General features: G+C 36.4%; 1 protein-coding gene across 4 annotated transcripts in view; it reads left to right on the top strand.

Moving 5' to 3' along the window:
• LTBP1 (latent transforming growth factor beta binding protein 1) overlaps nt 1–27,636 on the top strand; it is a 477,680-nt gene that overhangs the window by 386,059 nt on the left and 63,985 nt on the right. For all 4 annotated transcript variants that reach the window (XM_072634139.1, XM_072634140.1, XM_072634141.1 and 1 more), the window contains one exon: nt 2,815–2,940. In XM_072634139.1, the coding sequence (XP_072490240.1) occupies nt 2,815–2,940 (126 nt within the window). The remainder of the gene's footprint in view (nt 1–2,814; nt 2,941–27,636) is intronic.

Raw genomic sequence — 27,636 nt, forward strand, 5'->3', positions numbered from 1 at the left:
AGGACCCCAGGGGTGCCTCAGCACCCCAGGGGAATTGGGAAAACACTAGTGCAGATGGAATCACCAACCACTGAGCTTGCCTATGATCTAGCTTAGCAGAGGAGACCTCCTGTGGTCAGACTATCCCTCCCACACACTTAATGCAGCTAGCTCCAGGATAACTCTGGGGAAACTCAAAAAGACTTCACCTGGCCTCTGCTTTCTAACACCAGCCAGTTCAGCACCAGATAAGCTGCAACATTTTAGCTTCTAACTGAAAGAAGCAGAGGCCACAACATACAAAGCCTCAAGTTTTAGGCATAAGAACTGTGGGACAGGGCCCCCTGTGCCCCAGTTGCAAAGATCTACTTTAAAATCCAGGAAAAAGGTGATCATTATGAGTAAGAAGGAAAGCAGAAAAGAAAAGACCATAGAATCTTTCTATGGGGACAAGGACCAAAACACAAATACCAAAGAGGTCAGCATTGAGACTGTACTCCCATCTGAAACTTCAGAAGGGAATATGAGCTGGTCACAAGCCCAAAGAGCAGAAGAAGGATTTTAAAAGCCAAATTAGAGAAATAGAAAAAAAACTGGCCAATGATTTTAAAAATATGAAAAAAAGAAATCACAGAAAAATTTAAAAGGAAAGTCGGACAAATGAAAAACATAGCACAAAACCTAACTGGGAAAATTGGACTAATTGAAAAGGAATTACAAAAGTTGTCAAGAGTTTGAGAAGAGTGAAAATGGAGAAACATTTTTTTTTACTTGAAAGTAAGGAGGCCCTTACTGACTATAGTAAGAGTGGCTTCTCCCTTAAGGACAGAGGTCCTTAACCTGAGGTCCATAGACCCAAAGGGATATGTGGATAGATTTCAGGGTGTCCATTGTGATCTTTAACTGAAATTAACATTTCCTTGGAGTAGGAATAGTCAACAAGATGTGGGCATAGGTTTCACTAGGCTGTCAAACGAATCCACAATATAAAAAAGGTTAAGACCCTTGCTCTAGAATAAAATACAACCTCCTCTCTTTGGTGTATAAAATCCTTTCTAGTCCTGCTTCACTCTAATTTTTCAAACTGATGGCACATTGCTCTTTATACCCTCTGAATTTCAGCCCAGCCAGCCCACTTGTTATACCTTCTGTCCAACATTCCATCTCTCTTTTCTCCAGCTTCCACACAACTGGTCCCCCATACCAGGAATTCTCCCTATTCTCATTTTTCTTTTTGGAATTCATAGTTCCTTTCAAGGATTGAATGTCACCTTTTTTCAAGAGCTCTTTCATTATTACTCTAGTTTTTAGTACCCTCTTCTCTGAAATTGTTTTGTATTTGTATGTCTTGCATTTATTTTCTGTGTACATATTATTTTCCCCAATAGAGTATAAGCTCCTTAGAAGTTTGGAATGTCTTATTTTTTGTATCCTGAGTGCAAAAGTAGTGCCTGACACGTAGTAGGGGATTAATAAGTATTTAATTATTGATTAAACATGGTAGAATATATCCAATAATAAATTGTCAGGATATTCACACTTTGAGTACACACATACACATCATTCTCTAGGATCACAGATTTAGAGCTAGAAAGGACCTTAGAGGTCATCTAGTCCAACACCCTTGGAAAGAAACTGAGACCTACTGTAGTTAATTGTTTACTTAAAGCTTCACAGGTAATAAGTGATATATCCAGTTATATTCCAAAGTCTTTTTATGATACCATGCTGACTTTCCCTTAGAGATTAGGAGAAGAGATATAAGGTAGAAATGATAACTATAGGAAGTTGTTGGTGTCTAGTAGGCATGTATGAATATGGAAATGCAGGTAAGGGGGCAGATAAGGTTGAGATGTAGACTTAGAAGTCATCCAAATAAAGATGATAATTATAGGATCATATTGATATAAGAGAAGAAGACCAAGTTTAGAACATTTGTGGACATTCATTTAGGGAATGGAGGAAGAAGATAAATTAGTGGAGGAGAGACCATGGAGAAAAGCAATCTCTCTTGGCTTCCTTGACTCTGCTATCTCCTGGTTCTTATCTAATGCCAAGGGCTCGTTCTTAGTCTTCTTTAAGGTTATGTCTGATTTAATAAGAACACCTCGAAACATTAATTGCTACAAAGCACATCATGCATTGTCAACACCTTTGTAGCACCTCAGGGTCCTGGCTGAGTAGATAATAATCACTCATGTTGAGGGCATGTCATTAACAAAATAGACTGAATAAATCTAATTGATGTCTAAAAATGCAAAATATCTCTTCTGTAAACATACCTATTTTGAAATAAAACAAAACATTCTTTGTCCAGTAAATATTTTCTAGAGGTTTGGCATCCTTTAGTGGAGCATGTAGCCTAGCTACCACTCACAATAATGTAATTCATACATTGTGGCTTGTATTATAGAGATTACTTTAGTCCAGTTCCAAAATAAGTTCAATTTAATCTAACCACAGTAGTAGAGCAAACTTAGAGCAACTTTATGTGCACTGTGACTATGTAAAAATAGTAATAACTGCAATGTTAAAAAAAACAAATAAAAAGTCAGAAGGAGACATAGAAACAAATAGAATGTTATTATGGCTTTGTTAAATGTTAAATAAATTGAGCTCATGGTTCTATGCACAGTAATTGCTATTGTGCTTTTATATTTGCACTGTTCATTGATGATAATCATTAAAAATAGAATTTTTTAAATTAAAAAGGAAATTTCTACCATTGCCTTAAGAGATTTTTCTAAAGATGTCAGTCACTGGGTCTTATATCTGATGTCACTGAAAAATGAAAGAAGATTCTTAAATCGTTTGTAAATTCATTTTAAATTCCAGATATTAATGAATGTGAGCAAACGGAGCGCTGTGGTCCTCATGGAGAATGTCTGAATACGGATGGTTCTTTTCACTGCATCTGTGAACAAGGTTTCTCCATCTCTGCAGATGGCCGAACATGTGAAGGTAAGATGAGCACGAAGAAATCTGATAGAAAGCACATAAAAAGGCAGGAAGGTGGTTAATTTCTATTTAAGTAGGCTAAGTCTCCGTGGTACTAGAGTACTCATAACATGGTATCCAGAGCTATATCAAGTGACTCATATTTTGAAAGTACAGCTCAAAAGTTACAGTGATGTGCAAATATGATAACTGGAGGTGACAATTAGAACAAATCCAGATTGGTTCTGTGATTGGTAATGGATTAAGTAGATTTTAAAATACAGGGATAGAGAGCAGAGAGACCAAACCAAAAAATATAGTCTGCAATATAGTCTACGATTTGTTGATTGTCTCTTTTATTACATTTGTTTTAAAAAAAAGGAATGTGTTGTGCTTTCTCTGTGCAGTTGTCAGGAAAACTTTGTCCAGTCATTTCCTCCACACACTTTACTGGTTTACTAGTAAAGTTTCTTAATATTCACTAGTTAACACTTGTTAGCCCTATGAAAGCCCATCTACAGAAAAAAGAAGACATTGACTTGCTCTTCATGCTTGCTAGGATAGAGCACTAAATATGTTAAGATAAATTATATCATTAGATCTTTATTATATTTGATTGAGAGTCAACATGGCCTTGTGAACCTAGAGCTGGCCTCAGGATTAGAGAGACCTCTGTTTGAGGCCCTGTTCTGACACAGACTGACTGCATAGTCCTTGATGAGACATTGAGCTTAATGATCCTCAGACAGTTCTTTGAGACCTTAGTTCTCAGTTTGTGTTTATGAAAAATATTCTAGTGCCTTCAGACTGGGGACTCTTGGCATAGGAAACTGAATCTACCAATTAAATCACAAGTCTAGTCAGTTAGATAGACTGTGCTTAATGCTGATGATGCCAATACAAGCCACAAGGAGCTTACATTCTAATGAAACATCACAACAGGGAAAATGGTGGTAGAAAGCTAGACAAGCATCAAGCATCTGGAAGAGGAGATGGAGAAGTCCAGAGAATGAGACATTCCAGGAATGAAAAAAACATGGCTAAAGCTGACCCTGCCAGTTCCAGAGTCCTCAGTCTGAAGAATACTAGAAAAAGCAAAGGCACCAGAATATTTTTCACAAACATGAACTGAGAAGATTTTTATATTCATGGTCATGTGAACAATTGCATATCCCTCTGAGAATCTAGGTTCAAATTTTCATGTGTTTTGGAAGCGTAGATGGGAAGGTTCTGCTGGGGATCACTAGAGTACCCTACTTCTTGAACTGTAACTAAAGAGCAATGAGAGGTGCCTGCTTTTACTGCTAACACCACCAGAGAGTGACTGGTTTCATCTGAAACTAATTACTGCGTTATGGAGAATAAACTAGGACTATAAAAAGCAGGCAGTTGTTGAACTAGCTCTCCAGTTAAGTTGAGACAAAATATTGATGCCAGACTTACTCTGAGCATGAGAGAACTGGACTTAGTAGGGTGGATTAGGGGACGAGGGAGGATTGACAGAATCTTAGTAAGGGTTTGGGGTTAGGAAACCAAAGAAAAAGCATAATAATCTATTATTTGAGCAACCAAAAAGAAATATTGTTTTCCTTGGTTAGAGCTTTATGCTAATGTTATATGTAGTGATCTGGTGCCAGAAGACCTCAAAAGGACATTAAGACAATAGATTCTTTTGGAAAGTTTGCAATATTTCCCAGCCCAGGGATATGAGGCTGGCCAGTCTGAGTCACTAATGCTAAAACTTTGCACTATTTGTGCATTACAAAAACCACAACTCTTCTACTTTGCTTGGCTTGAAGTCAGTGGATAACAAAAGCTTTCCTTAAAATACTCAATTATAATTGCTTGTGTTGTGTGATTTAATTTTTTTTAATGTCCAGACCTGTGATTTCATTAGCACAGGGAGTTCCAGATGAGGAGACTTCTTCCACCGATGCAGATTGGCAACTATTCTGACAATCCTTTCAGTATTTTCTAGGGCAATGAGAAGCTGAGTGACTTGCTTAGATTTATACAGGCTGTCTGTGTCACAGGTGGAACTTAAATCAGTCTTCCTAATTCTGAAGCTAGTTCTCTATATTGTGCTGCTTCTCAGTACTAACCATTGCAACCTCTCAATGCTACCCATACTGCCTCTTAATATTAATATTGTGAGAATTAATCTGTCTTATTCAATTGTACATTCATGGAGTTGTGGACTAGATCTCATTGATTTAATCCACTATGGAACACCATGTCATGAATGTAATATGCCTTTACAAAATATTTGTTGAATTGAATAAGTTCTAGTAACCTGTGTCAGGATCCAGGAAGCATTCACCTTTAGCTTTGGTTTAAGTTTCAGCCATTTGATCATAGTCCTTTAGTTGTAACCAGGACGTGGCTGCCACTATACCTTCATCTCTGGAAGACTCACTTCTAAGCCTCCAGCTAAACCTTTGCTAATACACCTTGTTCTCATAGACTTTCATTTGACAGTAGCATAGTCTGACCACAGATCATTTGGTTCCAATAATGCTGGGGAGGCATAGTGGCTAATCGTAGTCTAGGTATCTACCTCCATCCCATGTATCTTTGGAGAGCTTTTTAATGTGTAGAAACTATCCAGGTTGACCAAATTATATTACATTTTTGAAAGGGTGAATATGAGGGCTCTGTCATCTATGGCATTAACTAACTAGTGGCTCCATGACTTAAATAGTTTCTAACTTCTTTTCTCAGTCTCTGGTTTCCCCTACTCTCAGTCACTGAATAGTCAGCAAGGGTCTTATTCAGTAAAAATGAAAAATTTTAAGAACACTGCAGATTTTCAAAAAATAAAATGGTTCCTTTGGGAACCGTTTTTAAGGTTGGTGTTGGGAACATCAGTAACTCAGACCTTTTAAGGAACATTCTTAAAGGATCTGTGATTTCATTGTGGTGGACATCTCTTGCAACAGTGCCCATGCAAATTCTTAGCAGATCATCTTTGGCTGTGGTTGAAAAGTGCATGAACTTGTGGTCAATCTGGTGATGAGTCTTTGTAAGCAATAGTTAGGTATGAATGAGACATGTAAGTCTGTCTCCAAGAAGTGCCTGACATATGCCTGGTAGGAACTGCCAGAGCTTGTTCTCTTCTGACATAGCCTTTGAAAATTCATGGTGACCTGCAAGCCTAGGCATGGGTTATCAAAAAAAAAATTGGATAATATGCATGGTGAACTCGGCACATTAGATCTAGAGCTGGACTCAGAGACAGGACAAACTATGTTTAAGTCCTTCCTCTTATACATACTGGCTGTTTGATTCCAATTAGGTCATTTGACTTTTCAATACCCGAAGAAACTCTCTAAGACTGTGTATACTGCAGACTATGTATACTGCTGATCTGTACTGGTATGGGTGAAATTTCCAATTTGAAGTCATAGGTCAAAATTTTTAAAAAGTCAAAATTCTTATAATCACATATGCCATGTTAGCATGAGTTTGTACTCTCCAAAACTATAGCCTGAATTTTAAATATTATCATTATTATAAGATACGTTTGTACTTATTACATAACCTGAGATTGATAATTTCAAATTTCTCTGAACTCATTTTCCTCGTTAAATTTTCTTAATTAAAAATGGCTGATACAGTCCCTAAATGAAAGGGAAGAATTGTACATTTGAGGTAAAGCATAAAATAGAAGTAATAAAAACCAGTCCTTTAAGAACATGAAAGATGCTACTAGTTTGTTACTGTGAAGCTTCATCTAAATGATTGTTTTAATTTATGTTTTGGTTAACAAGCTAAAGTATGTGTTAGCATAAAAAAATTGCAAACCTTCAATGAGTTCCTATCAGACAGTAAGCCCTTTAATTATATGTGCAACGTTTATAAAAATTTCATAGTAGTTTGTGTTTATTTAAAAATAAACAATCCTATAAATAGACCATGCAAAGTTGCCCTAATTTGTATTCTTTTTGAGTTGTTGTTTTTTGTTATTATGGTGTGGTGGAGAGGTATAATGTATAAGAAGACTGGAAAAGTACAAAAGAGACCAAATGGTGAAACTCATTCAGTTCTAAACAGAGGAGTTTATATTTTGATCCTAAAGGAAATAGCCACAGGAATTTATTGAGTAGCAAGAGTGACACGGTCAGATTTGCACTTTAGGAAAGTTATTTTGGCGGCTAAATGGAGGATGGATTAGAGTATAAAGATCTGAGTCAGAGAAACCAATTAGAAGACCAAAGCAGTAATCCAAATGAATGGTATTGAGGGCTTCAACTAGGATAGTGGCTATGTGAGTGTAGAATGTGATGGCCATGAATGATATTGAGAATATAAAAACAAGATTTGGCCACAGGTTGAATATGTGACTTCTCTTTTAGCTCTAAATCTATGATCCCATAATCCTGATTTGAAGACTTATAAGATTCAGATCAAGTGTTGTTCATGTTCCTACATCTCAAAACTGGTTTTCTTCTTTCTCTATGTGATGGCTGTCAGTACATGTGTCAGGGTCAGAAAGACAGAGTCCCTTGGCACTACAGAGAATAAGTAAAGGCATATACAAGAAGACTCTCTTAGAACCAACTGGGGTGCTATTATTGTTGTTATTATTGATAATAATGATTATAATATGTAGCTCTTCAAAGTTTACAAAGCATTTTATATGCATCATTTCATTTGGTCCTAACAACAAGCCTGTATGATAGGTGCTATTATTATCCCAATTTCCCAATGAGAAACTGAGGCTAAGAGTGAGTTACCTGAAGTCATACACCTAGTGCCTGTGGCAGAATTTGAACTCAGACAGGTCTTCTGATTCCAAGTCCATTGAAACACTTAGCTCCCATTGTTGTTGTCTACCTTATAAAGTTATAGGACCAAAAAAGGAATAACTAATTATCTTTCCTTCTCTGCTTTTTTTTTAACTTTCACAATTCTGCTAATGTGAAATCATCAGTCTTCTAGTCAAGTGGGTTCAATGCATCAAATGCCTCTTTGACTCCATTATCTGAAATACAGATCAGTCACTAAGTCTGTAATTCTCTCTCCAGTATTTCACTTAACTCCATCTCCTCCATTTCCTTCCCAAAGTCACTACTGTAAAGTTCAGGCCCATATTAACTCTCCCCTGATCTGGAAGGGTAGATTAGCAGAGCTGAAAAGACCCTTAGAGTCATTCAATATAACTCAAAATATTGATAAAGATTCTTAAAACCAACATCAGTCAATCAGTCACTAAGATTTTATACGGTTTCTACTGTATACCAGGCATTGTAGCAGGCTCTAGAGATAGAAGTACAAGGAATGAAAAAAAACCTTACTTTAAGAGAGCTTTTATTGGGGTAGACAATGATTATAACAATTACAAAGTTAATAAACATATACTTACCTCTATATATTACAAAGTATTTAAATACAGGTGTACTATGAGAGGGAGGGCACTAGCATTGGAGAGTTCAGGAAAGGCTTCTTTCCAAATACTGTGCCTGGGATGAACCTTAAAAAAAGGAGGAAGGGGGAGGAGCCAAGATGGCAGAGTAGAAAGACACATATATGCTAGCTCCAAACCCACAGCCCATAAATTACCTGTAAAGAAGAACTCCCAACCAAATCTGGGCAGCAGAAACCACAGAACAACAGAGTGGAGGAGATTATTGTTCCAGAGAGACCTGAAAAACTGACTCGAAAGGTCGGTCGCGCACTGGACCTGAGCAGAGCCCAGCCCTGCTTTGGCCAGGCAGAGCCAAGAAGAGCAGATCTGAGTGGGCTTCAGGGACAGAATCTCCAGCAGCCGCAGGTCCCTCCACCCACAGGTGCCGAAGGTCGGTGAGAGGGTCTCTTTGGCTGGCCTAGAGGGGAGGGGGGTGTCCCCCATAACTCAGGCCCCCTCAGGAGGCGGCAACTGACAAGGGCTCCCAGGCAGGAGCTCAGATCCATTGTTGAAGGTCTCTGCATAAACGCCCTGAGGGAACTGAGCCCAGTGTGGTGACCCTGCCCCCACCAGAGCACCTGAACTTAATCTCACACTGAATAGCAGCCCTGCCCCCACCCAAAGCTCTGAGGCTGGAAAGAAACATTTGAATCTCAGACCCCAAGCACTGGCTGGGCAGATCTGGAGGCAAAGTTGGTGTGAAGAGAATATTCAGAAGTCAAGTCACTGGCTGGGAAAATGCCCAGAAAAGGGAAAAAAAATAAGACCATAGAAGGTTACTTTCTTGGTGAACAGATATCTCCTCCCTTCCTTTCTGATGAGGAAGAACAATGCTTACCATCAGGGAAAGACATAGAAATCAAGGCTTCTGTATCCCAAACAGGCAAAATAAATATTCCATGGGCTGAGGCCATGGAAGAGCTCAAAAGGGATTTTGAAAATCAAGTTAGAGAGGTGGATGAAAAACTGGGAAGAGAAATGAGAGAGATGCAAGAAAAGCATGAAAAGCAGGTCAGCACCTTGCTAAAGGAGACCCAAAAAAATGCTGAAGAAAATAACACCTTGAAAAATAGGCTAACTCAATTGGCAAAAGAGGTTCAAAAAGCCAATGAGGAGAAGAATGCTTTCAAAAGCAGAATTAGCCAAATGGAAAAGGAGGTCCAAAAGCTCACTGAAGAAAATAGTTCTTTCAAAATTAGAATGGAACAGATGGAGGCCAATGACTTTATGAGAAACCAAGAAATCACAAAACAAAACCAAAAGAATGAAAAAATGGAAGATAATGTGAAATACCTCATTGGAAAAACAACTGACCTAGAAAATAGATCCAGGAGAGACAATTTAAAAATTATGGGCCTACCTGAAAGCCATGATCAAAAAAAGAGCCTAGACATCATCTTTCATGAAATTATCAAGGAAAACTGCCCTGAGATTCTAGAACCAGAGGGCAAAATAAGTATTCAAGGAATCCACAGATCACCACCTGAAAGAGATCCAAAAAGAGAAACTCCTAGGAACATTGTGGCCAAATTCCAGAGTTCCCAGGTCAAGGAGAAAATATTGCAAGCAGCTAGAAAGAAACAATTCAAGTATTGTGGAAATACAATCAGGATAACACAAGATCTAGCAGCTTCTACATTAAGGGATCAAAGGGCGTGGAATATCATATTCCAGAAGTCAAAGGAACTAGGACTAAAACCAAGAATCACCTACCCAGCAAAACTGAGTGTAATACTTCAGGGGAAGCAATAGTCTTTCAATGAAATAGAGGACTTTCAAGCATTCTTGATGAAAAGACCAGAGCTGAAAAGAAAATTTGACTTTCAAACAAGAATGAAGACAAGCATGATAAGGTAAACAGCAGAGAGAAGTCATAAGGGACTTACTAAAGTTGAACTGTTTACATTCCTACATGGAAAGACAATATTTGTAACTCTTGAAACTTTTCAGTATCTGGGTAGTGGGTGGGATTACACACACACACACACACACACACACACACACAGAGCACAGAGTGAATTGAATAGGATGGGATCATATCTTAAAAAAATGAAATTAAGTGGTGACAGAGAAATATATTGGGAGGAAAAAGGGAGAAATAGAATGGGGCAAATTATCTCTCATAAAAAAGGCAAGCATGACTTTTTAGTGGAGGGAAAAAGAGGGGAGGTGAGAGAAAAACATGAAGTTTTACTCTCATCACATTCCACTAAAGGAAGGAATCAAATGCACACTCATTTTGGTATGAAAACCTATCTTACAGTACAAGAAAGTGAGGGAGAAGGGGATAAGCAGGGTGGGGGGATGATGGAAGGGAGGGCAATGGGAGGAGGGAGCAATTTGAAGTCAACACTCTTGGGGAGGGACAGGATCAAAAGAGAGAATAGAAGCAATGGGGGGCAGGATAGGATGGAGGGAAATATAGTTAGTCTTACACAACACGACTATTATGGAAGTCATTTGCAAAACTACACAGATATGGCCTATATTGAATTGCCTGCCTTCCAAAGGGAATGGGTGGGGAGGGAGGGATGAAGAGAAGTTGGAACTCAAAGTTTTAGGAACAACTGTTGAGTATTGTTCTTGCATACAAGTAGGAAATAAGAAATACAGGTAATGGGGTATAGAAGGTTATCTGGCCCTACAGGACAAAAGAGAAGATGGGGACAAGGGAAGGGAGGGATGATAGAAGAGAGGGCAGATTGGTGATAGGAGCAATTAGAATGCTTGGTGGTTTGGGGTGAGAGAGGGGACAAAAGGGGAGAAAATTTGTAACCCAAAATTTTGTGAAAATGAATGTTAAAAGTTAAGTAAGTAAGTAAATAAATAAATAAATGAAAATTAAAAAAAAAAAAAAAAAGGAGGAGGAGGTGAGGAGGTAATGTTTTCCAGGCATGGGGGACACCCAGTGCAAAGACTCAGAGATGAGAGATGGATTGTGATGAATGAAGAATAGAGAACTCACCATATAGCAGTGAAGGAGGAAGATTACCAGCCAGTGGGGCTGGAAAGATAGGTTGGGCCAGGTTGTATAGGACTTTAACAGCTTAACCTAGCAGCTCATGTTTTATTCTAGAGGTAATAGGAACCTACTGGAGTTGATTGAGTAGGATGTGACATGGCCAAAACTACATTTAAAAGGGATTGCTTTGTCAGTAGGCTGGAAGGTGATCTGGTGTGGTGAGAAACTTTGGGAATCTGTTGCACTAATCTAGGTGATAGGTGATGAGGGCCTGATCTAAGAGGTTGGAGAAGAGAGATGTGATGATGGTAGAAAGGGCAGGAAAAAAGGGAGAGTTCAGTTTTAGACATATTGAGTTCAAGGTGTCTCCAGAGTTTCAGTCTGAAATGTTCAAATGATTAATTGGTTATACAGGTCTAATGGTGAGGGTCTAGATTTGCAGCAGACCAGAAGAGATTAGTGTCATGAAAATGCAGAGAATAAAAGATTATCTCAAAAGAAAGGTTGGAGATCAGGGTTAAAGTGCAGCACACAGTTTGAGAAGTTTGAGGACTGAGAAAATTTGTCAAATTTGTCAGTTAGATCATTGGTAACTTTAGAGAGAGTGGGGGAAGAAAGGAAGGAGAAGTAAGAAGAGTAGAAGATTTTTCAAGAAATTCATCTGAGAAAGGAGAGGCATAGCATGATAGTTTGAGGGAAGTGACAGGATAAGTAGAATCAGTAGGAGTTTCTTAACTCCTGGGGCAGTGTCCTTTCTGCCAGATTACTGTTGAAAATTTCCTACTGATTTAATGTAGGCCTATATTGGCCTCTAACATCTATTATTTCATGTTCTGTTCCTTTTCCTCTTGAGTACCAATCAAAGAAAGTGTAATATTCTTTCTACATAATAGCCTTTCAAATACTTGAAGGCAGGTATGATAGTCTCTGTACATCTTCTCTTATTTAATCTAAAAACTCATAATTCATTCAGATGATCCCAATGTAACATGATTTCTAGGCCTCTCATCATCCTAGTTACCCTTCTTTGTGGATTTTCTTTTACTTTTATGACAGTTTTCCACAATTACTTAGAGTCAATTCCTTCTTCCCAATATGCGAAGCAAATTTAACTTCATTATTCTTCTCTCTTTTTAGTATATACCAACCTTCTGAAATTAGAATGAATCCTGAGCAATCCTACTGATTCAGTAGAATTGCACCAAAATAATACCAATATGTTTCATGTTTTTAAGATCTCCAGAGAAGTGAGTTCTACTCAAGTTTTGGATATTTTTTGTGCTTAAAAATGTTTGCTTACTTATTTTTAAAAAGAAAAAGGCATAAATGAAAATTAGTTGGCTTCATAATAAAACTTTTAAAAAGCCATATGTCCCAGTATTTACTAATGCTATGCAACTGTGCCCAGAGTGTACTAACAGTAGAGAAGGCCCTAAAACCAGAAACCATATTTTCAAAACTTCTAAAATTAATTTCCCTTTCATAAGAAATAGGAAAACAGTAAAGCCAACTTTAGCCAAGTCAGAGGATATAAAAAAGAGTAGAAGGTTTATCCTTAGGATTGAAGTGTAATTTTTATAAACAATGTAGCATAAAAGGAAAATTTTGAAACCATAATTGATGATGTTCCAAAAGTAATTGGTGGTTTTATTGGCTTAGAGGCAAAACTTTATAATGAGCACCAGAAAAAAAATATATCTAAAATTTTGGGCAGGGTCAAGTAGGATACTAGTAGGCCTTTGCCACAGTTAGAACTCATTTATTTTACACCTGGCGGTGAACATAACCATTTTTAAATTTTAGGAAAATCACTTTCAGATTTGAACCTAAAAAGGTAATGAGATCCTATTTACATATCTTATGTTTCCAAGAAAAAGGAAATTTAGCTTAATTCTAAGGCAAAACCAAAAAAAATTTTAAAGACCATATAGCAGTCTGGAATGTGGCTTCCAGCTATAAAGGCTTCTTTTCTTCATGTTAGCTCCTTCTGAGAATGTTTTTTCTGCAAGAGTGAGTGAAAATAGCTGTTTAAATCATTAGGGGAAGAGTTGAGGATATTTTTCTGGAAAAGACTCCTTTTGGACTTGAAATAACGATTTTCCATGAGTTGTTTATCTTCTACATATCAAGGTTTTTGATAAAGTTCATAATCACAAAATATTCAAGAGCCCATCCTAAGCTTTTATCACTTCTGAACTTTTAAAGTTTTAGAACTCTGAAAACTTCTCTTTTTAGAAAAATAAGTAAGCAGTATATGCCAAATAATATTACATTTTGACTCTGAAGGAGTGGAATCCATGAATAGGTCTATCCTGAATGCCGTATTTTGATGCTGGCCCATACCAATGGCACTCATGTTCCCTGAGTGTCTCTTTTAGCCAATTCTTTGTTATCAACAAAGTTATTTTTTGGTTAAAAATTTTGTCTTTTCATGATTGATATCTATTTGTGGTTCAATGGTTTAATGGTTCAAAAATTAGTTGTTAACTGTCTAGCAGGTAGAATATTGAATGATTGTTCTTGGGCTCCTGACTCACATGGTATGAGATGACAAAAGTTCTACCATAATTAGAATTAATGTAATGATTGTCACTCCGTGATTTTATCACAGGGACTTATATATACCATGTTTCTTATAGTTGAGCAATTGATCTTTATGACTGTTGGCACTTTTTCCTGTTTCTTGTAAAGTGAGATAAATCATAAATCAAAGATAATTTTCTGTAGTTAATGCAAAGAAAGCTAGATTTGGCATTAGAAGATTTGGTTTTAACATTCAGCTTGGTCAGTATCAGTGTGACCTTAGGTGAGTCACTTAATCAGTTAGTAAGCACTTATTGGTAGATGTTTACTTGCTATGTGCCAAGTCCTCTGCCAAGCTCTAGGAATGCAAATAAGAATAAGATAGATCGTCCCTTTTCCTGCAGAGCTTACATCTACTACTACATTCTCTTTAATCTCTATGGCCCTCAATAATGAGGAACACAAATTAGATGGCCTGTGAGGTCCCTTCTGACTCTAGAGCTATGATCTCAGGAACTTTTATTTACCAAAAAATTCAGAAATCTTCTGCTCTTCCTGTCAATTACATTTTTGTATTTTTGGCCCACCTATACCATTTATGTGGGAAGGAGAGAATACCAGTGTGACAGTTTACTTTTTAGAACATGTAAAGGAAAATAGCATACTTTCTTTGGCTTCCAAGATTTTTTGCTTGATCTAGCCTTTAGCAAGCAAGTGCATGCAGTAACAGACCATAGGTGTATGTATGACTGCCATATCCTCGATTAAATGCAATGGAATTGCCAACTGAATATGTCTCAAAGTGAAAAGTGCAACTGAATGGAGTATGTAAGCTCACACATTCCATCAAAAGAACTTTTCAAGTGAAGTATTAATATAAACTGAGGTAGTCACTTTTGATCTTCACATGACCCTCAATTCTTCCTGTCTTCACTGGAGTCTGTCATTGTTGTATTTGAATTTTTATCATTTTCTAATTCGTTTAATGTTATTTACATATATTATCCATGTATTCTAGAGAAGAATGTATTTACTCTTCAAATGGCATATGAAATTGAGGCATCAACTTCTAATCTGTCCAATTTAAGTGAAAGTTACTAATTTATACAAAGGATTTTTGTCATAATAGCCCAAAACATTACAAAATGATATAAATAGAAACTATTTTCCCCTCTGGATTAATTGACTCAATCTAAAATCTTAGCCCCAAGTTGTATATGTGTGTCTGTTACAATTGAATTTTCAAAATTAGAAGGTTTCGGAGACCCAAGTATTGACATTATCACTGTTACTGATGTTATATATAGCCAAGCGATGAGTATGCTTGAGTTCACCAATAATTCTTTTCCTGTGCATCTTGAAACTGAATGTCTCACAGTCGTCTTCAATTTAATAGGCCAAAACTGAACTCATTATTTTTCCCTTCAGTCTTCCTCACTTCTGTAGTACTCTCTAAGGGTACCACTCTTCTCCACATCACTCCACATTACTACCTGTCACCCTCACTCTCACTCAGCCCCTATATCCAACCTGTTCTCAAGGTTTCTCTACTTGATCTTTATAACATTTCTCACATATGCCTCTTTCTCCCCTCTGACACTGTCACTACCCTGATTTAGGCCCTCACCATGTGTACTTGTGATGATTCAGGAGTGATGGTAAAATTGCACAAAATAACTACTCAGAATAAACACAAGAGAAATTCCAAACTAATTATACATGTGTTTATTGTGACAACATTTATTTAGTAGAGGGCGAGCATTGCATTGTAGATAGAGAACTGGTCTTAGATTCAAGAAAACCTGGCTTTTAGCCCTGCCTCTGACACATAATGGTTGTGTGGCCCTTGGCTAGTAACTTAATTTGTCAAATTCTAGCCAATTCTAAGATGTTTAGTTATAAAACAACTTCTAATCTGCCTTAGTAGAGGAAGTTTGTACACCAGGGATTTTCTTATGCTGATGATATTACAGGTCCACCTCTCCCAAAGTATTTTAATAATTAAACTTGTCTTGAAGTTCAAACTCAATATAATTTTAAAATCACAACTAATTATTGCTGGTTTATGATATAGACCATCAGAATGTTTGTCTTAAATTGATATCGCAAAGGGATAATAGTTGGACCCACAGTTGCACAGGATGGCCTGAATTGCTTTCAGAAAAGTATGAAGCTTCTTTCAATGTTACCTAACTTCTCTTGGAAACAAAACACTGACTTTTTTAATACCAGCATTCCAGGGGGGACAGAGTCAAGATGGTAAAGAAAAAGCAATCCGGCTAAACTCTCAACATTCTCCTCCAAACAATTTTAAAATAATGCTTCAATTCAAATTTTGGGTCAATAAAAGGTTGGGATGAGATATTTTTCTGGCCTAAGAAAACTTAGGAGTTTGGCATAAGTTTGTGACAACAAAGTAGAAACTTGTCTGGAGCTCACACATGTAGTAGCACCATCTTTAGGAGATCTCAATATAGAACTGGTAACAGAACTCAGACATCCAGTCAAAAAAAGATTATAAGGAACCCTTTGCTGGCACTGAGTACAGCTTACATTGAATAGCAACTCTGTTGCCCATGTGTAATTCTGGGTTGCATTTCCAGGCCACAGAGGAGTGCTGGGGGGATGAGGGGTGTCAGTCAGAAGGGACCAGAGGCCCTTACCGTAGTTCCAACGCAGAGAAGAATGCTAGTGCTTGTGGCTGAAGGGGACCACACTGACACAGAGGAGACCTGAGCAAGCCTTGGGGGGACTGAATCTCAGGTACTTGTGACGGTTTCCAGACCTCATGACCCCAAAATGCCAAGGACAAATTGGAAGATCAGTGGAAAAAACCAGTGGGAATGGTCTGGCCCCAGCCCCAGGGCTGTGGAGGGAGGGGAAAAGTACACTGAGGAAGAGCCAGGGGCAGCAGCAGCAGGGGCAGCATCAGTGGTAGCCACTGTTTCTAGGGCTCTAGGCCCACAGATTGTGGGGGGATCAGTCGTCTGGCAGTATATCCCCCATCCCCACTGGAAGCAGAGAATTACCTTAACAAAGTGCTCAAAAGTCAAGTAAATAGCTGGGAAAATGAGCAAAAACCAGAAAAAGAATCAGACTATGGAATTTTACTTTGGTGACAAGGAAGACCAAAGTATCCAAAAAGAAGACAACAAAGTCAAAGCTCCTCCATCTAAAGCCTCCAAGAAAAAATATGAATTCGTCTCAGGCCATAGAAGAGCTCAAAAAAGATTTCGAAAATCAAGTAAGAGAAGTAGAGCAAAAATTGGAAAGAGAAATAAGAGATGCAAGAAAATCATGAACAAGTCAACACGTTGCTAAAGGAGACCCAAAAAATACTGAAGAAAATAACACTTTAAAAATAGACTAACCCAAATGGCAAAAGGGATCCAAAAAGCCAATGAGGAGAAGATTGCTCTAAAAAGCAGAATTGGCCAGATGGAAAAGAATGTCCAAAAGCTCACTGAAGAAAATAATTCTTTAAAGTTTAGAATGGAGCAGATGGAAGCTAATGACTTTATGAAAAATCAAGAAATTATAAAACAAAGCCAAAGGAATGAAAAAATAGCAGACAATATGAAATATCTCATTGGAAAAACGACTGACCTGGAATAGCTCCAGGAAAGACAATTTAAAAATTATCAGACTACCTGAAAGCCGTGATCAAAAAAAGAGCCTAGACATCATCTTTCAAGAAATTATCAAGGAAAACTGCCCTGATATTGTAGAGCCAGTGAATAAAATAGATATTGAAAGAATCCATCAGTCACCTACTGAAAGAGATACCAAAAGGACAACTCTTAGGAATATTGTAGTCAAATTCCAGAGCTCTCAGGTCAAGGAGAAAATGTTGCTAGCAACCAGAAAGAAACAATTTGAGTATTGTGGAAATACAATCAGGATAATATAAGATCTAGCAGCTTCTGCATTAAAGGATTGTAGGGTTTGGAATATATTCCAGAGGTCAAATGAGGTGAAATTAAAACCAATAATCACCTACCCAGCAAAACTGAGTGTAATACTTCAGGGAAAAAAAATGGAAATTCAATGAAATAGAGGACTTTCAAACATTCTTAATGAAAAGACCAGAGCTGAATAGAAAATTTGACTCTCAAACACAAGAATCAAGAGAAGCAAAGAGAAATCATAAGGGACTTACTAAAGTTTAACTGTTTACATTCCTACATGGAAAGATAATATTTGTAACTCTTGAGATTTTTCTCAGTATTAGGGTAGTTGGAGGGATTATATACATATTGAAAGAGGGCACAGGGTGAGTTGAATAGGTAGGGATGATATCTAAAAAAATAAAGTTAAGGGGTGAGAGAGGGAATATATAGGGAGGAGAAAGGGAGAAACCGAATGGGGCAAATTATCTCTCATATAAAAGAGGCAAGAAAATTTTTTCAATGGAGGGAAAGAGAAGGGAGGAGAGGGAGAGAGTGAACCTTACTCTCATTGCATTTGGCTTAAGGAGGGAATAACATGCACACTCAATTTGGTATGAAAATCTATCTTACACTATAGGAAAGTAGGGGGGAAGGGGAGAAGTGGGGTGGGAGTAATGATAGAAGGCAGGGCAAATGGCAGGAGGGGGAAATTAAAAGTAAACACTTTTGAAGAGGGATAGGGTAAAAAGAGAGAATAGAATAAATGGGGGCCAGGATAGGGTGGAAGGAAATATTGTCATATTGTCTTGCACAATATGACTGTTATGGAAGTGTTTTGCATAACTACATATGTATAACTTATGTTGAATTGCTTGCCTTCTCAGTGGGGATGGGTAGGAAGGGAGGAATGGAGAGTAGTTGTAACTCAAAGTTTTAAAAAATGAATGTTAAAAATTGTTTTAACATGCAACTGGGAAATAAAACATACAGGCAATAGGGTATAGAAATTTACCTTGTACTGCAAGAAAATAGAGAGGAAGAGGATAAGAGAAAGGAGAGGTATGATAGAAGGGAGGGTAGATTGGAGAAAATGGTAATCAGAATGCGTGTTGTCTTGGAGTGGGCAGAGGGAAAGATGGGGAGAAAATTTGGAAACCAAAATCTTCTGGTAGAGTAGTGCACTAGTCCAACCATTCTGGAGGATGACTTCAAACCCGGCCCAAAGGAGTGCATGCCAAACTGTGCGTGCCCTTTCACCCAGAAATACCACTACTATATTTGTATTCCAAAGAAATAAAAGGGAAAGGACATACATGCACATAAATATTTATAGTAGCTCTTTTTGTAGTGGCAAAAAATTGAAACTATAGGGCATGTTCACCAGTTGGGGAACAAGTTGTGGCATATGATTGTGATGGAGTACTAGTGTCCTGTGGGAAATGACAAGAAGCATGGTTTCAGAAAAAACGTGGAAAGACTTGTATGAGCCAATGGTAAGTGAAGTGAGAAGAACCCAGAAATCATTGTATACAGTAGCATCAATGTTGTAATGATGATCAGTTGTGAAAGACTTGGCTACTCTGATCTAGTACAATGATCCAAGACAATTCAAAAGGACTCATAATGAAAAAATGCTATCTACATCCAGAGAAGGAAATGCTGAACTCAAAGTGCGAATTGAAGTATAATTTTCTTATTTTATTTTTCTTGCTTTTAAAAAATATGGCTAATGTGAAAATATTTATGTGTGATTTTATGTGTATAATTGATATATTGCTTGCCTTCTCATTTGGTGAGAGAGGGTGTGGAAAGGAGTGAGATAATTTGAAATAAAATTTTAAAAGAAGACTATCAGAAACAAATAAATAATAAATTGATTTTTTTAAAATGCCAGTATTCTGCTGGTATAGTTTTCTGGCTTTAAGAAGCCCTACAGTAGAGATTCTGTTGTCTCCAAAAGAATTTGAAATTAAGTATCGTGAAGCAAAAGAGAAACATATGGTGAGCATGAATAGGCTGAGACATATAACCAATGAAGAATGTCTGAGGACAGTATTAAAAGATATTATTGGGGAAATGTATGGTATGAAGAGAAGATGAGCAAATAATGAAGTGAAAGATGACAGGTCAGTTGCCAGAGTGTGTCACTGGCACTTTATAATGTCAATTAGAATTGAGGATGACCTTCAGGATACTGGGTGGACCTCAAATGATGAAGATAGAGAAGAATCTAGACAAGAGAGTCACTCAGTAAGTTTCAATCTGGACAATTGATAGGAACAGCCAAATTGGTGAAACCAGAATTTCATTTGAGTAATCAAGTGATCTTAGGGAAAAGTATAAGATTTAGATTGTTAAAAAAAAATATTTTTGAAGATCCAAAGAACTTTTCCTGACTAAGGTGATGATAAATAAACTCCATGGGTCCAAGCTGCTATTATGAAATTAGAACAGGATGGACAAAGTACCCTAAATTTTGTGGAATTCTAACTGATAATATATCTTGGTTGTTTTATTGCCTTTCTTTAAAAACACAAAAGGTGTTTTAAAAATGATTAGTTCTCATTCCTCCCCAGTTTTTTTTAATTCCCCTAAACTGCCTCCAAACAGTATTGAGTTTTAAAAAAAATTTTCTTTCTATCTTATGAAAAATTCTGGTCTCTCCTATCCACTTCATCAATTTTTACATAGCATTTTGTGTTATGTAAACATTTTACATAACATTTCTTATTCTAGGGAATGAGGTTTTTTTTTTTAATGGTGAAACATACTTTGATTATAACTTTTGCAAAAAGATGTGGTTTGATCAATCACCTTTACAAGGTGATTAAAGATACAAATGCCCTTCCTTGATATAAAACAGAAAGATTTTTGACTGAGCTATCTGGATGAGGAAAGCTTTTCTTTTGAGGTAGTGGATTGGGGTGGTGATGGATTCATACCTCCACATCCCTGATTGTTAGCTGAATGAATTAGTCAGCTATACAATTTGAAATTAAAAACCTGAACAGCTTTTTGTCCATGTGCTAAACTGTTAATAGTCATTAATTACAGTTGTGAGATTTACTTTCTTTGACTTATTCAAATTAGAAAATATAGGTTCTTGGAAGTTTCTCGAGTTTTTTAAATTGGGTTCATTGATCCCATTGCCCTCTGATTTTCTTTCCATTGTTTAGATGCTTTAAGATTCTGAAAATTTACTTGGAACTTTGAATTAAATACTATTTTCCTAAGTATAGAAAGTAAGGTGCTATACAATTTTAGTAAACGGAATGTTACTTTTAATTTTTAAACTTCCTTTTAAATATTTGTATTTCCAAGTGCCTATTTATTAGAATATGAGTTTGGAAGATATGTTTATGGTTATAACTCTTTTCTATTCAATTTGTGTGATCTTGCTCTTATGGTTTCTTTAAGATGTCCTAAAAATACAACACAATCACATGCCTCAAGACCATTCTCTAAATGGGGTAGGAGAAATGGTGATAGAGAAAACTTTTTCCTTTGAATAGAAAAATAAACCCACAATTGGAAGATCATAAATACTCATACAGTGTGACAGAAATTTTCCCAAAGTGTATTCTAGCTGGCGTGTTTTGTTTTGTTTTGGTTTTGGCTTATGATATCAGTCCTTGGCATTGTATACAGATCAGCAACTTATCTCTAATTTATGGTCTTTGAGAATTGCCTGCCTGGGGCACTGAGATACTTTGTATAAGGTTAAATGCCTTGACTATGGACTTAGAGCTAATATAGATCCTCAGTAGAGCTTGAACTCAGGTGTTGCTGTCTCTAAGGTCTGCCCTTTATTTGTTACACCAGCAGTGTTATATAAGAAAGTAAAGTTGATAGCCCAAATTTTCCTTATAGTAATCAGTTAACTTTTGACCATTGGTCTTTCTCTCAGACTACTTTATACTTAACTACTTTGTATATATTTGTATTTATTAACTTTTTATTTGTGTTACATATGTGTATATATTATGAAGGTGTATGCATGTATATATTGCTTCTCCCATTAGAATGTAAACTCTTTTCAAGTAGAGATTGTTTCATTATTTATACTTGTATCCCCAGTGCCTGACTCATAGTAATTTAATACCTACTGGTTGATTTCCTAATTTCTAAGGTAAAAAGATAATACCTTGAATTTTGAAAATCTTTTTAGATCCCTTTCCCTCTTCACTGGGATTCTTCCTTTTTGTGTCTTTAGAATTTTATTCTGGATTTTACATATGATGCTGCCTTTTCATTCTCTGAACTATTTGAAATCTACTCTTCCCCAAGCTAGAATTCACACTAGATTATACCTGATTTTCCTTCCTGATCGCAAATTCCAAGGTGGAATTCTCATCAAAGTTAGTTTCTCCTCAGTGAGAATCAGATCCACATAAAAAGATCTTCTGGTTCATTTCTCCTCTTTTTGAAGGACAAACTATATAATGGCAAGTCAAAAATTTTTAGCTTCTGTGTTTTGGGAAAATAGAATATTCTAAGAGCTTTCACAGTAATTGAAGTCCCACATAACTCTTATAATATAACTCCATGCTAGGCTTGTGATTTGTTTCCAGAATATTTCTGACCAAATAGGTTTACTTTTAGTTTACTTTTATATATAATCACATATTCACTTCTGCTTCCATTTACCTTCATCATTCCTCCTTGCTCTGTTTCCTATATTTCTCCACATGGTGATAATAGAAGTAAGTTGGAAAGAGGATCCATTTGAGAAAAGAATACAGTGTTGTTCAATTTGAGACCTATGAAACTTGAGATTAATGGTAAGATATCTCAGTGAAATATGTTCTGTAGCCTCTACTTTCTTTTCTGTAAAATGAAGGGACTAGCTTACATCGTCTTTCATGTTACTTCTGGTTCTGAGTCCTATCACTTCTAGGAGCTGTTTAGGCTTAAAGGGAGAGGAGTCACCCATTCAAGAATAAATAGAAGAGCTGACTCCAAAAACCAGGTTAGTCAAGTTACATCTCCTCTCTGAACCTCATATGTCTTATCTGTCAAATGAGAGAATTGGACTAGGAGGACCTTTGTTGTCTCTTCCAACTCTATGACTAGGATTCTATGAAATTAAAGTTGACTTTTTGTGGGAAATGGAGTAGCTTGTAATAACACCATTCTTCAGATCAGAAAGTTAACCCTAAAATATTCCTCCTACTCATTATCTGAGGGACTGCTAGGTGGTTCAGTGGATAGAGTGCTACAGGGTATGGAGTCAGGAAGATGAGTTCAAATCTGGCCACAGACACTATCTCTGTGCCTCCAGGCAAATAAATTAACTGTGTTTGTCTTAGCTTCTCATCTGTAAAATGATACATGGTCAATGTGTTGATATGTTTTGCTTAGTTGTATCTTTTGTCACAAGATGGAATATCAATGAACTATTTCCCCCTCAAGAAAAAATTTTAAAGGAACAATCTACTAACAGTTTCCCATGAGTATTTGAGAGCAGAATTTTGCTCTTGAGTTTTGTTCCTTTTTTGTTACCATTTTTTGTTTACAAATTTACAAGCTTTTGACTTTTCTAAAGGTTTGTAGACTGCACAGAAAACTCAACACCTAAAAAGTGTGACTACTCCCTTCAAGAAGAGAATTAGAAGTCACTGGAGATAGTGAACATTGAATAGTAGCGCAAAAATGAAATTGATTAACATTTGATTTGCAATTTCATATGATGGGTCATTGACATGAGACTAATTTCAAAATAAAAAATCAATATGCACTAAATTCCATGACAGTTCTAGAGGAAGTTTCGAAATCAACTCAAAATTAGGAGGAAAGTTAGATGAGAAGACACTGTATAATCAGAACAGATCCAACAGAACAGACTACTTATTTTAATGGAACTGTTGGCTCTGAAGAATGAGGAATGCATTAAAGTGAATGGATTGAACCTGATTATCACCATTTCTAAGAGAAGTTTGATGAATAGCAGTTGCCATACTACAGAAGTCAAAAGAACCCAGAAACCATTTTGATCAACAAACACTTGATCAACTTGCCAAGTGAAGACATACAGCAGCCAAAAACAACACTGGTTTAGAAATACATACTCATTTATCCAACTTATAGAGGAGGATGGTGGAGGATTATGATCAATATCACTTGACAAAACAACAAAAGGCAGCAGAGTGGAAATTTAGCCTCACACAGTTTGACATGAGACCCAGTTTAACCAGATCATCTCAAGATTATTTATAGACAAAACTGGATAGAGTACAAGAAACAGACAAAAAAAAATTGAACGTGTATTTGTCAGTGTTCCTATAACAATACATTCTCATAACTGATGACAATAGAACTGAAGTCTGGAAGAGAAACTGGACTTGACCAAAAATACACAGAAGATGTTGTCTTGTGGAGACATCATTTTTAATGGCCTAAGTGATGAGTTATCCAAGATATGTCAAAAAGTCATATGCCAAAATAATGGGGGAAAATTTTCAGATGATATTGTTACCAGAAAAAGAAAAGCAACCCAAGAAGATATCAACAACTACTGACCAATTTGCCTACTCTCTTATCTCTATAAAATGTATGTGATCAGATTGTGCATGTGTCAAGTGTCTTATTTATTAAAACCATCAGAAAAGTAAGCATAGATGATTTTTCGATAGCAAATCTCATCTTCAAAGTTACAAAATTGGGAAGAGAATTTTAAAAATCCTGTTTGTTTTATCACAGAAGAAAAAAGGCATTCCACAAATTATAATTTTAAAACTGTCCTCCAAAATGGTTGTATACTATGCATTTTTCCAGTATGCCTTTAGAAATTCAGTCAGAAAGTAACTATTCAGGATATGAAGGTGATCTGGCTACAACACCTGTCACGCCTTTGTTTGCCAGGGTTGATTTGGCTGATCTGGCTGACATCATATAATCAGAAAAATGATAAGGAAATAGGAACAACTGGAGAATCATCCAGTGCATTGGGAATAATCATAATATTTCTTCCTTTTAGACTCTATGTAAAACATCTTTTATAAATACTAAGAACTTCTGGCAAGTCTATGTCTCTCTGTTTTATGCCTTACTAGATATTCATGTTTGTAGGAAAAGTGAATACTTTTTTTTCCTTTACATTTAAAAAGAAGGCAGACTGCCACATGCAGTGTCTCATTTGTATGTGCCTATAGTCTTGGATTATCCTGTGTTCTCCTACAAATGGACCTGGGGAGCTTGTTCTAGCAAGTGGTTCTCCAGTTCCTATTTGCTTGTCATTTTTCTGATTATATGATGTCCAAATTACTAAAGGCCCTCCCAAATGAGATTTGATAGGTCTGTCAATTTGGGATATGATCCATAAGTAATCCACCAAGTGAATTAAAATGCAACCCATCCATTGCTTTATGCTTGCCCTTCCTTTGTGATTATTGGCAAAGTCCTCTCATAAACCTTCTGGAGAGGACCTTCCTGTAGAACTTGACAGCACATAGATAACAATAGGGAGTTTGAATTTTCCATTGCTATCCTTTTTTGTTGCAGCAGCACATTTTTTTAATTCCTTACTCCATTGTTCCACACAATTCTTTGCTCCTCTTTTATTTTATCGCCCGTTTGTATTTAACATATGCCTCTCCTTTGCTCTTGGAGCAGTTACTAAGATAGTTTATAGACTTCTTTGAGTTTTTTCTTGTACAAATTGATTTTGATCACCTCAACTACTTTGGAAAATAGTCTCTTCGTGCTTCCAAATCATATTTTCCAGTAATTTTTTGTTTTTCTCTTGTATTCTACACTTGAATTCAAGTGACTGGGTGTTCCAAATGGTTGAAGAATGTGTTTTGCTCAGCTTTTGACTTGCACTTGAATGGAAATTCCTTTGAATTAACTTTTTAGTACATAATTTTTCTGCAACCAATATAGATACACCATTATCTAGATCTTGCATTGCAAGGAGGAGGAGAGAAAGCTGGATTTTATTTGGAAAATTACATAGGCTCTTCAGTGATTGCAAACATTCTGCTTAATATGAAATCTCATCAATATTATCCTGATGATCTTATTAAAGCAAATCATGACCACTGTGATTCCTGAATAATCAAAATCAAGGGGTTACAAAATGCAATCATATAATTCAAAGTGGTTCCACCTGGCCTGTGACATATTATCAGTTACAAACTATATGTTGTGAGGAAAAAGTATAATCAGAAAAAGACCAGTCATGAAATGAGAATGAGATATAACAAATGAACAGCCCATGGGTACCATACTGCCACTCCAGAATGTTTAAAGATATTCTAACATCTTGAGTAAATCTTCTTTGGAAGATTTATGGTAAGATAATTTTAAAGGATGAGAAGGCATAGATAGATTATAGTCTCTTCCAGTAGAGTGAACACATATATTTGTGAGATATTTTATTTTTCATGTAACCAAAGTACTAATTTAATTTTTGGATCTTTCTGTCCTAAAGATTTTACTTGGGAGGCTATTTGTTATTCTATCTGGACAAATTTTTATTTTCTGAAATGCTTCATTAACTTAGAATACATTTCTAAACATTTACAGGCAATATTAGGAAGACTTAGGGTCAAGTCTTGCCTCTTGATACATAATGGCTCTGTAACCTTGAGTAAGTTGGATAAATTCTCAGTGCTCCAGAAAATCCTCTTAAGATTATAAGATGCAGAGTAGGTATTGGCAGAAGGAGTTTGTTCATTAGAAGTTACCAAAAAAAATCACAGTTCTGAACTACCACCTCCCTCCCTCACCAAAAAATAAAAAAGAATATTGAGTTCTGACAAAATTGAGGGAAGTATCATGAATCTTGGCACAAAAAGTGTAAAGTGTGCTTGTACATACCTATATGTATGTCCATGTATGTATTATGAAATAATGGTTGATAATAAGAGGGGTAGCTACAATTCTTTCCCTGTCATTTTATTCTTCAGGTAAAGTAACTATTTTTAAAATAAAAATGTCTAGTTTCCTAAGTGTCAGGTTGATATACTTAATTATTCAATTAACAGTCACTTATCCAGCAGTTATTAGATACCAGGTATTATGCTAGGTATTAGGGAAAAAAATGGAAAACATGAAAGTGTCACCACTCTCAAAGGGCTTACATTTTATTAGAGGAGAAATACATCAAACAGAACTGTGACTTCATCCAAATGAGAACCCCATCTACTAACAAACATCAAAACCATTCTGTACTTAGTAGATAGTTTCATGAGTTATTATGACTAAAACCTCACCCGCTAGAAGTCAGTTCAGTTCAGCAAGGACTTATTAAGCACCTACAATGTGGTCAGTCACTGTCCTAGACACTGGGAATCTAAAGACAAAAATGAAATAGTTCCTACTCTCAAGAAACTCACACTCTAATGGAAAGAAGTCACATAAATACAGATAAGCAAATTCAAAGTAAACCCAAAAGAATTTTTTGGACGGGGATTAGGAAACACCTTTTAAAGAGTGCAGCATTTAAGCATAGTCTTGAAGGAGTTGGTGATTCCAAGCATCAGAAATGACAAGGTAGAACCTTTTTTATCAGCATTTAGTCAGACTGATTAAATGTCAGACTCCTTTATAAAACCATTAAAATCTGAGGAAACTGTCTGGGTTTTAGGCTCCATTGATGTAAACATTGACAACCTATAGTCTCAAGTCCACACCATTGGGAGGAAATAGAGAAAGAATTTTATCAAAGTGTTGGTATCACTAAAAGAAACACTTCACTATGGCATAAATTACAAACTATCAAATTGTAATTTTTTTGAAAATCATTAAATCTGTTTTGTTCCTAATTTTTAATTGCTTGATCAGCCGGTCAAGATAGTTCATATACATCTTGCCCAAAATGACATCTTTTACTCAATCAGTTATAAACATATTATACAGTTTGATTCTTGACCTTCTCATATTGAGAGTATTCAATTTCACCTTCATGCATAGTTTAAGATGTTTATAAACACTGT

Source organism: Notamacropus eugenii, chromosome 1, assembly GCF_028372415.1.
Source record: "Notamacropus eugenii isolate mMacEug1 chromosome 1, mMacEug1.pri_v2, whole genome shotgun sequence".
Lineage (NCBI taxonomy): Eukaryota > Metazoa > Chordata > Mammalia > Diprotodontia > Macropodidae > Notamacropus > Notamacropus eugenii.